General features: G+C 41.2%; 1 protein-coding gene across 1 annotated transcript in view; it reads right to left on the bottom strand.

The window, feature by feature from the left end:
- LOC132825596 (transmembrane protein 114) overlaps window positions 1-12,904 on the bottom strand; it is an 89,381-nt gene extending 76,477 nt beyond the window's left edge. Inside the window, exons 1-2 of the mRNA XM_060840977.1 lie at window positions 12,721-12,904; window positions 12,421-12,501 (exon numbers count right to left, since the gene is read on the bottom strand). Of these exons, the coding sequence (XP_060696960.1) occupies window positions 12,421-12,501; window positions 12,721-12,904 (265 nt within the window). The remainder of the gene's footprint in view (window positions 1-12,420; window positions 12,502-12,720) is intronic.
- Between the last annotated feature and the right edge of the window lie 2,581 nt (window positions 12,905-15,485).

Here is a 15,485-nt window from a genome sequence, read left to right as displayed (position 1 = left end):
AAACAGAAATTGCTGGAGAAACTCAGCAGGTATGGCAACATTTATGGAGAGAAAACAGAGTTAACACTTAATGGAAAGAGTAACCTCAGCATGGAGCACCAGAAGTGATACGTAACCAACAGCCTGCTTGCTCTGAGCAAATCTCTGTAGACCCCATCTGTCAACTTAAACAGCATGCAAAAGGCCCACCTTGGCTGCTCAACACTTCCTACAAAGTGCAATAAAATGCTTCTTGGACCATGTAAGTGAGCCCTGAGAGGAAAGAAAGACAAAGAGGAGATATGAGTGAGAATTCTGTTTGGGGTTCTCTCATTCCTCCTTCTTACTTCTGATCCCACTTCTTAATCAAAGTCTTGGACACTACCTCCTGTCTCAGTGGTACAGTCGGCCTCTGCATATGCAGGTTGGCAATTACAGGAACATTTACAGATTTCAAAATCCAAAGGATATCAACCAAAGCAGAAGCACCATGTTGCAGGAATAGGAAATGAAAGAAAAAGACACCTTTGTCTCACTAGGGAAATAACTTGAGTGTTTAAATGTTTATTATATAGTCATTTTTTATTGTCAATCTTAATAGACTGTAACTTTTACTTTAGTACTCAATTATCACAACAGTTATTGCCTAGTACTTGCCAAATGTCTATCAGTCTACAAAAGTTAAGAAAAAGGTGTGAAGTGAGAGAAATATACTGTTGACTGTGGGAAGACACAATGACACACTGGTGTGCTAGGTGGTTGTGCAGCCTTACACCAATAGGAGGCTGCCTCTGTCAGACTGTCCAATATAGACCCGGGTTCAATTCCCGCCTCAGGCGACTGACTGTGTGGAGTTTGCACGTTCTCCCCGTGTCTGCGTGGGTTTCCTCCGGGTGCTCCAGTTTCCTCCTACAGTACAAAGATGTGCGGGTCAGGTGAATTGGCCATGCTAAAGTGCCTGTAGTGTTAGATAATGGGTAAATGTAGAGGTATGGGTGGTTTGCGCTTCGGTGGGTCGTTGTGGACTTGTTGGGCCGAAGGGCCTGTTTCCACACTGTAAGTAATCTAACCTAATCTAATCCCTGGCAGCTAGATTTGTGGTTATTTGTGCTTTTATTACATCAGGCTGCTCCTCCTTCAAACACACCTTCCTCCACATGTAGCTCCAATCATCTCTTTTGATCTGTTTTCCACCACATACAGCTCATCAATATCATTCTGGAGATTCTGGTTGGTGCATACTAAGGGGCAACCCTGGGATATGACGAGATACCTGAATTACAGCTTTAACATCCCAGCGACTTTCTTAATGACTGCTTTTGTGCTATTGTTGTATCTAACCTGTGCAAAAGTGGTTGGACCCCTCACAGGTATCATCAGCCACGTCCTTAGAGGAAAGGCCTGCTTCCAGGAAGCTTTTTGCGGCTTCTGCTGGAAGGTACACATATCTATGGGAGACTTGACTGGTGCGGAATAAATGCACCGTGGCAGTTCCCTGGCTATCTTGCAAGGATAGACATGATAATGATATTTTTCTGTGTTTACATAACATTAATGGAGCGGAATGCCAAGAAAATCTGACCCTCCTGAGACATTGCTGCTCAGTCCAGAAAGCTGATCTGCTGGCTGTAAACTCTGTGTTGGGGTTCACATTGCCTGCTCAACCTGGAGATCTATGGCTATTCCGTTCTGTCCTGTGGAGCAGCAGATGGATATGGAGAGAGGCAGCCATTGTACCTAGTGCTGTTGCTCCTGTTCCTGGAGATGTTATTGCTGCTGATCATTGCTGCTGTCCAACACAGAGTGTTCTAGACACAGCTGTGAAGGCTGGCTGCTGAGGAGTGTAGATCAAAGTCAAAAGGAAAATACCAAGGTAATAGACGTGACCTCCACGTTATTGGAAATCACTTCCAACGCACTGAAAGCATACACACAGAACAAGTGCTCTGAGGAAAAAAGCCTTTCAGTTTGCAGCTGTCACATTTACAGGCTTTCCAGCCCACTGACCTCTCAACCCCATCAATGGTACTGTCGCCTTAGCTTGTTCGAACTAATGCATGTTCAGATAGCCTGCGATTACCGGTTCCTTGGCAATTAAATTCAGAATCCAAAGGTAAAGATGCAATCGATTGCCTTGGAGCAATTATTAATTGCAGACTCGTCTGCCCCATAGAAATTTCCCATGTGTTAATAAATATGCATGTTTTAAACACAGAAGTTAGTGAGACCATGCACATTTCTAGCACTTTCTGTCTTTGTGGCTTATTTCACAACCACGGTTCGGAGCCAACCACGTCTGCAAAAAACAAGTTTTCCTCGGATTTGATCAACACCAAATTCAACTGTAAAAAAAAACAGCCAACATGTGCCGTTTCCACAGCGGGGACACTGATACGGTTATGACCAGTCCCCAGGCAAACGTCCCAACTTGTGATGCTGTAAGAACATAGAACAATACAGCACAGAACAGGCCCTTCGGCCCACAATGTTGTGCCGAACATTTGTCCTAGCTTAAGTACCTATCCATGTACCTATCCAATTGCCACTTAAAGGTCACCAATGATTCTGACTCTGCCACTCCCACAAGCAGCGCATTCCATGCCCCCACCACTCGCTGGGTAAAGGACCTACCCCTGACATCCCCCATACTTTCCACCCTTCACCTTAAATTTATGTTCCCTTGAAGCACTCTGTTGTACCCGGGGAAAACGTCTCTGACTGTCTACTCTATCTATTCCCTAATCATCTTATAAACCTCTACCAAGTCACCCCTCATCCTTCACCGTTCCAATGAGAAAAGGCCTAGCACTCTCAACCTATCATCGTACGACCTATTCTCCATTCCAGGCAACATCCTGGTGAATCTCCTCTGCACCCTCTCCAAAGCTTCCACATCTTTCCTAAAATGAGGTGACCAGAACTGCACACAGTACTCCAAATGTGGCCCTTTTAAGGTCCTGTACAGCTGCAACATCACCTCACGACTCTTGAATTCAATCCCTCTGCTAATGAATGCTAATACACCATGGGCCTTCTTACAAGCTCTATCCACCTGAGTGGAAACTTTCAAAAAGCTATGAACATAGACCCCAAGATCCCTCTGCTCCTCCACCTTACTAAGAACCCTACCGTTAACCCTGTAATCCACATTCTTATTTGTCCTTCCAAAATGGACAACCTCACACTTGACAGGGTTGAACTCCATCTGCCACTCCTCAGCCCAGCTCTGCATCATATCTAAGTCCCTTTGCAGCCGACAACAGCCCTCCTCACTATCCACAACTCCACCAATCTTCGTATCGCCTGCAAATTTACTGACCCCCCCTTCGACTCCCTCTTCCAAGTCATTAATAAAAATTACAAACAGCAGAGGACCCAGAACTGATCCCTGTGGAACCCCACTTGTAACTGGGCTCCAGGCTGAATATTTACCATCTACCACCACTCTCTGACTTCGACCGGTTAGCCAGTTCTCTATCTAACTGGCCAAATTTCCCACTATCCCATGCCGCCTGACTTTCCGCATAAGGCCACCATGGGGAACCTTATCAAATGCCTTACTAAAATCCATGGACACTACATCCACTGCTCTACCCTCATCCACATGCTTCGCCACCTCCTCAAAGAATTCAATAAGACTTGTAAGGCAAGACCTACTCCTCACAAATCCATGCTGGCTGTCCCTAATCAAGCAGTGTCTTTCGAGATACTCATAAATCCTATCCCTCAGTACCCTTTCCCTTTTTAGAACAGGGGCACAACATTCGCCACTCTCCAGTTCCCTAGTACCACCCCCGTTGACAGTGAAGACGAAAAGATCATTGCCAACGGCTCTGCAATTTCCTCTCTTGCTTCCCACATAATCGTAGGATATATCCCGTCAGGCCTGGGGGACTTGTCTATCCTCAAGTTTTTCAAAATGCCCAACATCTTCCTTACTAACAAGTATCACCTCTAGCTTACCAGTCCGTTTCATACTCTCCTCTTCAACAATACGGTCCTTCTCATTTGTAAATACTGAAGAAAAGTACTCATTCAAGACCTCTCCTATCTCTTCTGACTCAATACACAGTCTCCCACTACTGTCCTTGATCGGACCTACCCTCGCTCTCGTCATTCTCATGTTTCTCACATACGCATAAAAGGCCTTGGGGTTATCCTTGATCCTACCAGCCAAAGATTTTTTTAAGTCCACATTTAGCCCACATCTTTTAGATTCCAGGTGAGGTGGGGTAAACTGGCTCCATTTCTTTTTCACCTGTCCTCTCAGTTGGTCACAACAAGGTTAATGTGGATGAATTTATGTTTTAAAAAAAGATATTTGACCAGGCTTTATTTAGTTAACAAAAGAGCGAGTGTATTAGCTATAAATCAGAAGAAGAAATAATAGTGCTACACACATTGACATGGAATAGGAATAAGAAGTGAGTCCAAAAAATGTTTAAAAACTGATACATTGACCAGCCTCAGCTTTGCTGTTGAATAGTAAATAGTTGATCATTTACCACCGTTTCGGTGGATGTTACAGATTGGATTGGCATTGGTAGTTGAACAGTCAAGTTTGAGATTCTTGGTTTCGCAGACTGAATGCAATTCCTTTGTTCTGGCTCTTCTGTCAGGGGCTGGCTGGCTGACTACACTCAGAGTGACAGTCTTTTTCCCTTTATCTCCATTGCAGCAGTGTTTAATGGCCTTTCCCAAAGCTGTGATTTTCCCAGCTTTGCACACACAGTCCATTAACACACAGAGATCAGGATTGAAGCTCGTTTTAACCCCTTTTTTTGTATATGCCTGGAAGGGAAGAACACAAACAAGTCTGCAGGAGATGGCGCCCACCTGAGAGGGAGTTGGGTAGTCAGCTCTTGTTACCTCTTCTTTTATTTAAACTTTCTGTCTGAAATTTCCCTCACTCTGTAAATGTTTCATAGGTCCACACAGGATCCCATCAAACAATCGCTGCATTTACATCTGCGGTCAATGTTCGACTATTGCAGTCCTCTTTTTGAAAACACAAGTTGGAATTGACAGTTTAGTATGTCCATAGGTGATCTGGAGTTAGGATTTGTGGTCATGATGGTTACAGATCATTCCCTCGTGTGCACCATGGTCAGGATGCAATTCTTAAAGCTCTTTCATTTAAAGGAGAAATGCTGTCCTCATCCTGCCTACCCAGATAAAATCCAAAGACAGCTGGATATATATTGAATGATGAAGTTAGGGAGTTACAGAGATAGTATTGGAGAGTGCGACGAGCTGGCTAGCTCTTTCAGGAACCAGTACAGATACGATGGGTCAAATGGTCTCCTTCTTCACTGTAAAGATTCTGTGATTTGAGCTTATCAACTCTATTAGAACAAGCACTCTCCGGCATTCTCAGGCTGAGTACAGAAGCAAAAAGGTATACAATTTGAGACATAATTTATAAAAGTATACTCTCAACAACTGGCTGTTTCGAAGCTAACATCACTCCAGTGGAACCTGTTAGAGAATTTAAGTGATCTACTCTTATTATTTACAAGAGAAATCCAAGGGAGAAGACTGACTGCATCAAATTCCACTTAAACCCAAAATCCAATAGACTACTAGGAGCTTTGTAGCAAGGATTACTGGTTGTAATCTTGTCAGATGATTTAGATATCCTCCAACACAGGGAAAGCTAGAGGCATTTATGAAGGGATTAAAAAGGCAACTGCTCATCAGTCAACTCCATTGAAAACAGAGACAGGGAGTTCATCACTGATATTAATAAACAGGAAAATGAATAGAATATTGCCTTGAATTGTATCCTAGTATAGACAGCCTGCCTAACACAGCTGGATATTGAACCCACAGAGGAGAAATTAAGTAAGACTGTTAAGTCAATTGCCATGGGCAAAGCTCCAGATATTGATGCTATGTTACCTGAATTCATCAAGAATAGGAAACTAGCATCTCTGCAACATCTACATGAACTTCCCTGATTCTGATGAAGGAGGGGGCGATACCTCAGGATATATTTGAAGCAAAGGTTGTGAAGCTTGTACAAGAACAATGATAATTATAGATTGCACTGGAGAAATTAATGGGACTATTAGTTGATAAGACTCCCAGAGAGTTGAATTAAATGGCTATGGAGATGGTTGATGCATTGCTGATCATCTTCCAAAGTCCATTGATTCTGAAATGATTCCTGCAGATTAGAAGCTGGCAAAATGTCACTCCACTATTCAAGAAAGAGAGAAAATAGGGAACTACAGACCTGTCAGCCTGATATCAGTAGCAGGGTAAGTGCTGGAATCTGCCATAAAAGATGTGATAATGGGAATGGGAACCTAAGCAGGGAGACAGAGAAAGGGGAAACAAGATAGAAACAAACAACAGAAATGTAAGGAGCAAATGTTGCATGCAAAACAAAATGAAAGAAATACAATTTGGACCATAGTGTACAATATGGCAACGGTGAGTAACAAGGTCGCACAATAAGATTAATGAATTTGAAGACAAGTAGATATAAACAGTTATGCTATAATAGCAGTTAGAGAAAGATGGCTACAGGGTGACCAAAGAAGGAACTGAACATCCATGAGTATTCATTACTTAGCAAAGACATATAAAAATGGAAAGGATGTTGGGTATCATTGTTAGTAAAGGAGTAATAAATACAAAGGTGAGGAAGGATATTGGTTGAGAAATTCATGGCATGCAATCTGTGTGGGTGGAGATAGGAAACGCCAAGAGACAGAAAATGTTGTTGCAGCTTGTTTATAGGCTCCCAAATAGTAGTGAAGAAGGAAAGACATTATCGCCCATAATTACAGTTATATTTCCATTACACGGAGATTAGTGTAATGAGAGTACAACTGTATTCATTCCTGATGAAGGGCTTATGCCAGAAACATCAATTCTCCTGCTTCTCTGATGCCTCCTGACCTGTTGTGCTTTTCCAGCACCACACTCTGATCTCTAGCATTTGCAGTCTGCACTTCCTCCACAAATGTAATTATGGTCACTTTAATTTACAAAATGATTGGACAAGCCAAACCAGCAATCATCTTGTGGAGGTGGACTTCTTGGAGTATGTATATGATGATGATTTTTTGACCAATATATGGAGGAACCAATCAGAGAGCAGGCTATTCAAGACTGGGTATAGTGCAATGAGAAATGATGAATTAACAATATTGTTATGTGGGTCCCTTGGGAAATAACAAATATAATATGATAGAATCCATCTTTGAGATGGATATCAAAGTAGTCAAACCTGAAAAAAGAGTCCTGGACCTAAATAAAGAGAACCATGAAGGTATGAGGCACTAATTAGCAAGAATGGATTGGGGAACCTTCTCAAAGGGTTAATGGTGGAAATGCAACGGCTAATATTTAAAGAATATGCATACAACAATTATTTATTCCTGTCTGGTACAAAATATAAAGCAGGTAGGTTGCTCCATCATAATGCATAAAATAAATTAGGGATAGTGTTAAATCCAAAGGGAAGTCACATAAAATTGCCAGAAATACAGCAATTTTGAGAACTGGGAGTATTTTAGAATTTAATAAAGAGGATGAAACATTTGATCAAGAGTAGGAAAACAGAGAATGAGGTAAAAATTGCAAGGAATATAAAAACTGACTGTAAAAGATCCAATAAATATGTGATGAGGAAAAATAATAGTAAAGACAGATGTTAGTCCCTTGCAGTCAGAAGGCAGAAACATTATGATGATGAACAAAGAAAGGGCAGAGGAATTAAGTGCATATCTTGGTTTGGTTTTCACAAAAGGGTGCACAATAATCTCCCAGAAATGTTCTTGAACCATGCCAAATGAGATAGTGGGACTGAAGGAAATCAGTATTAGTAAGAAATCGGTCAAGGGAAATTAATGGGATTAAAGACTGGCAAATCACCAAGGCCTGCTAATCTACCTCCCAATATAATGAAGGAAGTGGTCCTGGAAATATTGGATACATTGGTGATCTTCCTAAATTCTATAGATTCTTGGGCAGTTCCTATGGATTGTAGGGTAGCAAATGTCCACCACTATTTAAAAAGGGAGGGAGAGAAAACAGCGAATTACAAACCATTTGCCTAACATTGGGAGTGGGGAAAATTCTACATTCTATTATTAAGGATGCAATAAAAGAACACGTAGAGAGCATTAAGAGGACTGGACAAAGCCTCAATGGCTTTATGAAAGACAAATCATGCTTACAAGCATATAACTCGTAGACTAGACAGGGGAGAGAATCTGGTAGGTTAAAAACAATGACTGCAGATGCTGGAAACCAGATTCTGGATTAATGGTGCTGGAAGAGCACAGCAGTTCAGGCAGCATCCAAAGTGCAGCGAAATCAATGTTTCAGGCCTGATGAAAGGCTTTTGCCCGAAACGTCGATTTCGCTCCACTTTGGATGCTGCCTGAACTGCTGTGCTCTTCCAGCACCATTAATCCAGAAAGGGGAGAGAATCACAGAATATGTTGTATTTGTGTTTTCAGAAGGCCTTTAATAAGGCACCAAATAGTGATCAAATAACAGAATATATTCAAGGAAAAGATAGGTTTTGTTTACACATTAAAAACATTGAGGAGTAAGGGGAGAAAACAAGAATATGAAATTGAGATAGAAGACGGAGGATCAGTTATGATCATATTGAATGACAGAGAAAGCTTGAAGGGCTGAATGGCCTACTCCTGCTCTTAGTTTCTACATTTCTACATAAACAGACTGTTGGACAAAATGTTCTGATTGGCATAGCAAATATAGATTCACGAATGGAAAACCATGTTTGACAAACTTGGAGTTTTTTTTAAGGATGTTACTTACAAACATGATAAAGAAACTGAGGAGACAAGATATATTTGGATTTTCAGAAGACCTTTGATAAAGTCACCCCACAGAAGGTTGATTATCAAAATTAAAGCATATTATTTTGGAGGTAATATACTAACATGGATTAAGGATTGGCAAAAAATTGGACATGGGGGCAAATGTAATTTTTTTCCAGATTTGCAGATAATACAAAGCTAAGCAGGAATGCATGAAAGATGTGAGGAAGATGTAAAGCAATTTCAGGAGGATTTGGACTGGCTCAGTAAATGGGAAAATATATGGCATATGGAATATTATGTGGAAAATGTGAGGTTATCACATTGATAAGAAGAACAGATGTTTAAAGTATTCCTTAAATGGTGATAAGTTGGAACATGTAGGTACGCAAAGCGACATGGGGTCCCCAGCAATAAATCATTGAAGGCGCAGGTGCAGCAAGCTATTAGAAGGCTAATAGAACGTTAACCTTTATTGGGAGAGGATTTGAGTTCAGGGGTAGTAAGGTCTTGCTTCCTTAGTAAGACTGTACCGGGAATATTGTGTACAATTTTAGTTTCTTACCTGACAAAAGATACTATTGCCTTTGAAGGCGAACAATGAAGGCTCACTAGACTTGTTTTTGGGAAAACAGAACTTTCCTATGAAGAGAAACTGAGTATGTAGTTTATTTAACCTCTCTGGGATTTCAAAGAATGAAAGGTGATCTCATTAAAACCTACAAAATACTTAAAGGGACAAACAGGGTAGATGCAGGTAAGATGTTTCCCTAGATTGGGGAGTATAGAACCATGTACATAATTTATATTTAAGACCAAGACAAGAAGATTTTATTTTTCTTACAGGGTTGAGAGTATTTAGAATTGTCTTCCCCTTAGGATTGGGAAAGCCTAATGTTTGAGTACAGCTTTGAACGTAGAGATTGGTGGTTTTCTATAACTGCCAATTACATAAGGTTTAGAGATAGTGTAGTAAAAGGCATTGAAGTGTTCGAATAGTCATGTCATAGTAAATGGAAGAGCAGACTTAATGGGCTGAATGGCCTACTGTTTACCTATATTCCTTTGCTATAATGATTGATGTCAAATCTGATCAGGCCATGCTCTATGAGGTATAATCTGGTAGAGTGTAAGGTAATGATTAAAATATGTTGAAATAACATTAACCATAGAAGAAAGAAGTACTTCATAAAACTAGAATAAAGCTGACCACCTCCATTCACTTATTTCTTTATTTTAGGTTTAATTTAAACTTCAACACTTTGAATGGTCCACCAAAGTCACCAAAGTTCATAGGACACCATGAGTCAAGTAAATTAGGAAAACAAAGACTTTATGTAACTTATGCTTTATAAATTGTTAGGAGAATATAACTGTGAAGAAGGTAAAATCCAGATTTGGAAAATAATGAGCCTGATTATAACATAATGAGAATGTAGGAAGGAAGATGCCAGCATTGATAGAATCGAGAAAGGCATGCTTGAGAGAGAGATTGAAGGCTACAGGTGAAAAATAATCATGTGTAACCTGGAAAGGTTTGATTTGTAATCTCTGAACAATGTGAAGGAACTTATCAAACAACTAAATTCAAGACAGACAGGTTTGGAAATAAAAAGCATCATGTTATAAGAGACAAAATCTATTTTAAAATATATTCAAAAGACTTGTGCTATCCCAAAAATAATTTTTGTTATTGGTTTCAACTTCTTTAGTCTATTGCATTGCACATGAATTTTCAACTAGTAACTCTTTTTTAAAAGATTAACAGTGAATGAAAATGTACACGTCACAATACACTAGTATTGCTTAGAACAAACTGATAGATGTTTGGTCTCAGCATATTATTGTGGTCATAATCACAAACAGATTGTGTATATTACATAAAATATTTTACATAGTCAGATGCTCCACTGATATATTAGTATGAACATTGTGGGCGGCACGGTGGCACGGTGGTTAGCACTGCTGCCTCACAGTGCCTGAGACCCGGGTTCAATTCCCGACTCAGGCGACTGACTGTGTGGAGTTTGCACGTTCTCCCCGTGTCTGCGTGGGTTTCCTCCGGGTGCTCCGGTTTCCTCCCACAGTCACAAAGATGTGCGGGTCAGGTGAATTGGCCATGCTAAATTGCCCGTAGTGTTAGGTAAGGGGTGAAATGTACGGGTATGGGTGGGTTGCGCTTCAGCGGGTCAGTGTGGACTTGTTGGGCCGAAGGGCCTGTTTCCACACTGTAAGTAATCTAATCTACATTCCCTATAAGAAGTGAACTGTTAAAATGGTAAAGTTAACTTACAAATCTACCATGATCACTTTTTTGCCAAATGGGAACACTGAATGAAAATAATTACCATTCAACCAGAGGAGTAGAATAAAGAAAGAAAGAATTGTGGGTGCTGCAGAGCTGAAACAAAGACATAAATTGCTGGAGAAGAGTTCTGATGGAGAATCGCCAGCCTCAAGATGCTAATTCTGCTTTCTCTCCACAGATGCTGCCAGACCTGTTGGGTTTTTTCTGCAATTTCAGGTAGCGGTGTCTGGTCAAATTTCTTTTTAAAAGTAATTTCAGGGTGGTACAGTGGCTTAGTGATTAGCACTGCTGCCTCATAGCACCAGGGACCTGGGTTTGATTCCTATCTTGGGCGACTGTGCGGAGTTTGCATATTCTCCCTGTGTCTGTGTGGGTTTTCTCCAGGTGCTCTGGTTTCCTCCCACAGTCCAAGGATGTGCAGGTTAGGTGGATTGGCCATAGTGTTAGGTGCATTAGTCAGGGGTAAATATAGAGTGGACGGAATGGGTCTGGGTGGGTTACTCTTTGGGGGGGGGTGGTGGTCGGTGTAGACTTGTTGGGCTGGAGGGCCTGTTTCCATCCTGTAGGAAATCTAATCTAATCAAGCAGACTGCAAGGGTCATTTTCCACTTGGTAAATAATCAAATAGCCCCTTTAAGATGATTATGATATTTTCTTTACATTTGAACCAGATAGTGAGCTTCAATTCCAGTGGACTAGCTTAGCCCAAAGTCGTGTACAGTTCCTATATGAAGCTGGATTGGTCTGGTATTGTAAGATGCTGGCGAGAGTACTGTACATCTGAGTTGCTGCAAGCGCCCATTCCATTCCACAATGGAGCTCGCAGCTCCCGAGTCCAGTTTGTGCGATTGAACAGTCTTGCACAGGGGTTAACCTGTTGCACCATCCTTCCAAATGTTATCCTTCCCAGTAAAAATTAATCTTTGTTCTGATCAGCATCTTGAGGTTTACTTTTCACGTAAACCCCAATCAGCCAGCAAAATTTTACACATTCTTTTTCCGGACAGCCATTTGCAAATGTCTTCAATTTCCTTCATAAACCTTTAAAAAAAAGCACCTTCCCATCTTCTGTTTACTTCTGCCCACTTACGCTGTCAGAGAAACGTTAACTATTTTTCTCCAGCTTTGTACAGCACTTCATGTTTAACGTCACCCATAGAGGACATAATCAAGCACTTTAAATATCTATCACAATTCCATACTTTGTGTTGAAAGATTTGGTTGATTACTCTGTGCATTGCGGCAATTGACGACAACAGGTTGTATCACACATTGTTCTAAAAGAACACTAAGAAGCTGCAGCAGAGAACACATGACAAGACTTACTTAGCAGTTGTCTTTGCGAGGCTGTGAAGTTTGTGTCTCCTTGCCAGAACGGATTAATTAAGTGAAAACATTTGCTTTCAACTGTAAACAAAAACACAAGGTAAAGATGCATGTTAAACTCGATGCCAGACAGAAAGCAGATTGCACAAGGAAAAGCATTCAAATCAATATTATTCTGCAGTCGTCGGTAGTTTGATGAATTAGTGTAAATATTTCTTATATTACCAATATTTGTTTAAAAATCTAAACAAGAAAGCACTTGAAATTTCCCCAGAATTTAAGCTGCCGTGATAGTCTTACATTTGCAGGTTCTCCAAAGCCCAGAATGGGAACTGAGGTGGTCGGACGAATTGGAGGAGGTTTGCAGTTTGGAGGCATCGATAATGTACCAGAAATCTGTCCCAATTGCTACCACCAGGAACACGAAGCTTATCGCCCCAGTCAAAGCAACGGACACAGAGAGCACGCCAAACGTTAACTTCATCCCGGAGAATGAGCAATCAGCAGGACACCTCACTCCGTCCTTACTCCACTCTCTGGGTCGATTTCCCAGGGAGCCTACAATGATGCTACTCCTGCCTCATGCTTGCTTCAGGTGAGATAATAGCGATGTTTCTGTTCCGGGTGCTCCTCGTCTCTCTCTCTCTCTCTGTCTCTTTCTCCTTCTGTTATGTGCCACGGCGTAAAGGTGAGATGTGTATCCGGACGTAACTCAGTAAAATTGTGGTTATGTAGATGTGTGCATGTGTATCCATCTCTCAGATATGAATTCAGTCACATTTACTTGCATTGCTGTTCGTGAAGATCCGACATAATTGACTCCGAAAAGCCCTAAAATACTCCAAAGCGAAGATCTTTGCAGTAGTGTTTTCAGTTTTGTCTGCCTGAGGGAGAGAGGGTACACGAGGGGCTTTGCAGATACTTCTCATCTTATGTTTGACAGCAGTGCTTCACAGTGAGATCCTGCTTAAAATGTTTCTGCAGTCTCCTAGTGTAAAGATAACGCAGCACTTCCATTATAGAGATGTAGAAAGGAAAAAACTGTGAAATGTCCAAACTAAAAAGAGAAAATGTTAACAATGCACACACAACAGGTGGCCTGGGGATGAAGGAGTCGTTTGAAGATTGATTGCAAGTTATAATGGAGGACATGTTAGCACTTCAGTTGAATTCAGAAATAAAAGGGTGCAATCTCATTTAAACAAATGTAAATGCACCACATTGTATTTTCACATCATAAATAAATCTTTGATATTTACTTAGTTTCAATAATTTTAAACTATATTCAGAATTTTAACAGAGGCATCTGAGTCCCAACACAATACTTCATATTAGGCAGTTAATCTTCGAGATGCTCATTAATTAGTGCAAAGAGCTCTGACTTCTTATTTGGGTAAAAAGAAATATCATTCAATAAAAAGAGGTTCACTCTGTAATCGGAAAAGTTGTTAGGACTGTTATTTAAAACTGGGCAGGTAAAGTTAAATGAAAATACAGCAGGCTGTACAATTTGAATGCAGTCAGAGAAAGCAAAACTTCACTGCAGGCAGTCCATATCTACAAAGTGGAGAAGCTGTCACATAATGGCTGCCGTGTGTACCATCTACAAGATGCATGCACCTTATAGATGGCACATGTTGGAAGTACAAGAGCAGCAGATGTATGGAAATGCCCCCAAAAGCAAGTTCTCCCAAGCCACAGACCATCTCGATTTGGAACTACAAGGCAGTTCATTCACTGTCATAAGGTCAAAATTCAGTTTTTGAAGTTCTGGAACTCTCTCCCTGTCAGTACTGAGGGTGTTCCAACATCAGATAGACTGCATCAGTTCAAGAAAGTGACTCACCAGCATCTTCTCAAGATAATAGACAATAGACAATAGGTGCAGGAGTAGGCCATTCTGCCCTTCGAGCCAGCACCATCAGTCAATATGATCATGGCTGATCATCCTCAATCAGTATCCTGTTCCTGCCTTATCCCTATAACCCTTGATTCCACTATCCTTAAGAGCTCTATCCAACTCTTTCTTGAAAATATCCAGAGACTTGACCTCCACAGCCTTCTGGGGCAGAGCATTCCATACACCCACTACTCTCTGGGTGAAGAAGTTTCTCCTCAACTCTGTTCTAAGTGGCCTATCCCTTATTTTTAAACTGTGACCTCTGGTTCGGGACTCACCCATCAGCGGAAACATGCTTTCTGCCTCCAGAGTGTCCAATCCTTTAATAAACTTATATGTCTCAATCAGATCCCCCTCAGCCTTCTAAACTCAAGGGTATACAAGCCCAGTTGCTCCAATCTTTCAGCATAAGATAGTTCTGCCATTCCGGGAATTGACCTCGTGAACCTATGCTGCACTCCCTCAATAGCCAGAATGTCTTTCCTCAAATTTGGAGACCAAAACTGCGCACCAGGGCCCTGTACAGCTGCAGAAGGACCTCTTTGCTTCTATACTCAATTCCTCTTGTTATGAAGGCCAGCATGCTATTAGCTTTTTTCACTGCCTGCTGTACCTGCATGCTTGCTTTCATTGACTGATGTACAAGAACACCTAGATCTCATTGTACTGCCCCTTTACCTAACTTGACTCCATTTAGGTAGTAATCTGCCTTCCTGTTCTTGCCACCGAAGTGGATAACCACACATTTATCCACATTAAACTGCATCTGCCATGCATCCGTCCACTCACCTAGCCTGTCCAGGTCACCCTGTAATCTCCTAACATCCTCCCCACATTTCAACCTGCCCCCCAGCTTTGTGTCATCAGCAAATTTGCTAATATTACTTTTAATACCGTCATCTATATCATTAATGTACATTGTAAAATGCTGCTGTCCCAGCACTGATCCCTGCGGCACACCACTGGTCACCGCCTGCCATTCCGAAAGGGAGTTTATCACTACTCTTTGTTTCCTGTCAGCCAGCAACCAATTTTCAATCCATGACAGTATTTTGTCCCTAATATCATGTGCCCTAATTTTGCTCACTAACCTCCTATGTGGGACTTTATCAAAGTTCATGTTTACTACATCTACTGGATCTCTCTTGTCCATCTTCAGAGTTAC

Source organism: Hemiscyllium ocellatum, chromosome 20 (assembly GCF_020745735.1).
Source record: "Hemiscyllium ocellatum isolate sHemOce1 chromosome 20, sHemOce1.pat.X.cur, whole genome shotgun sequence".
NCBI classification, from domain to species: domain Eukaryota; kingdom Metazoa; phylum Chordata; class Chondrichthyes; order Orectolobiformes; family Hemiscylliidae; genus Hemiscyllium; species Hemiscyllium ocellatum.
This window is presented reverse-complemented; position numbering and strand designations above follow the sequence as displayed.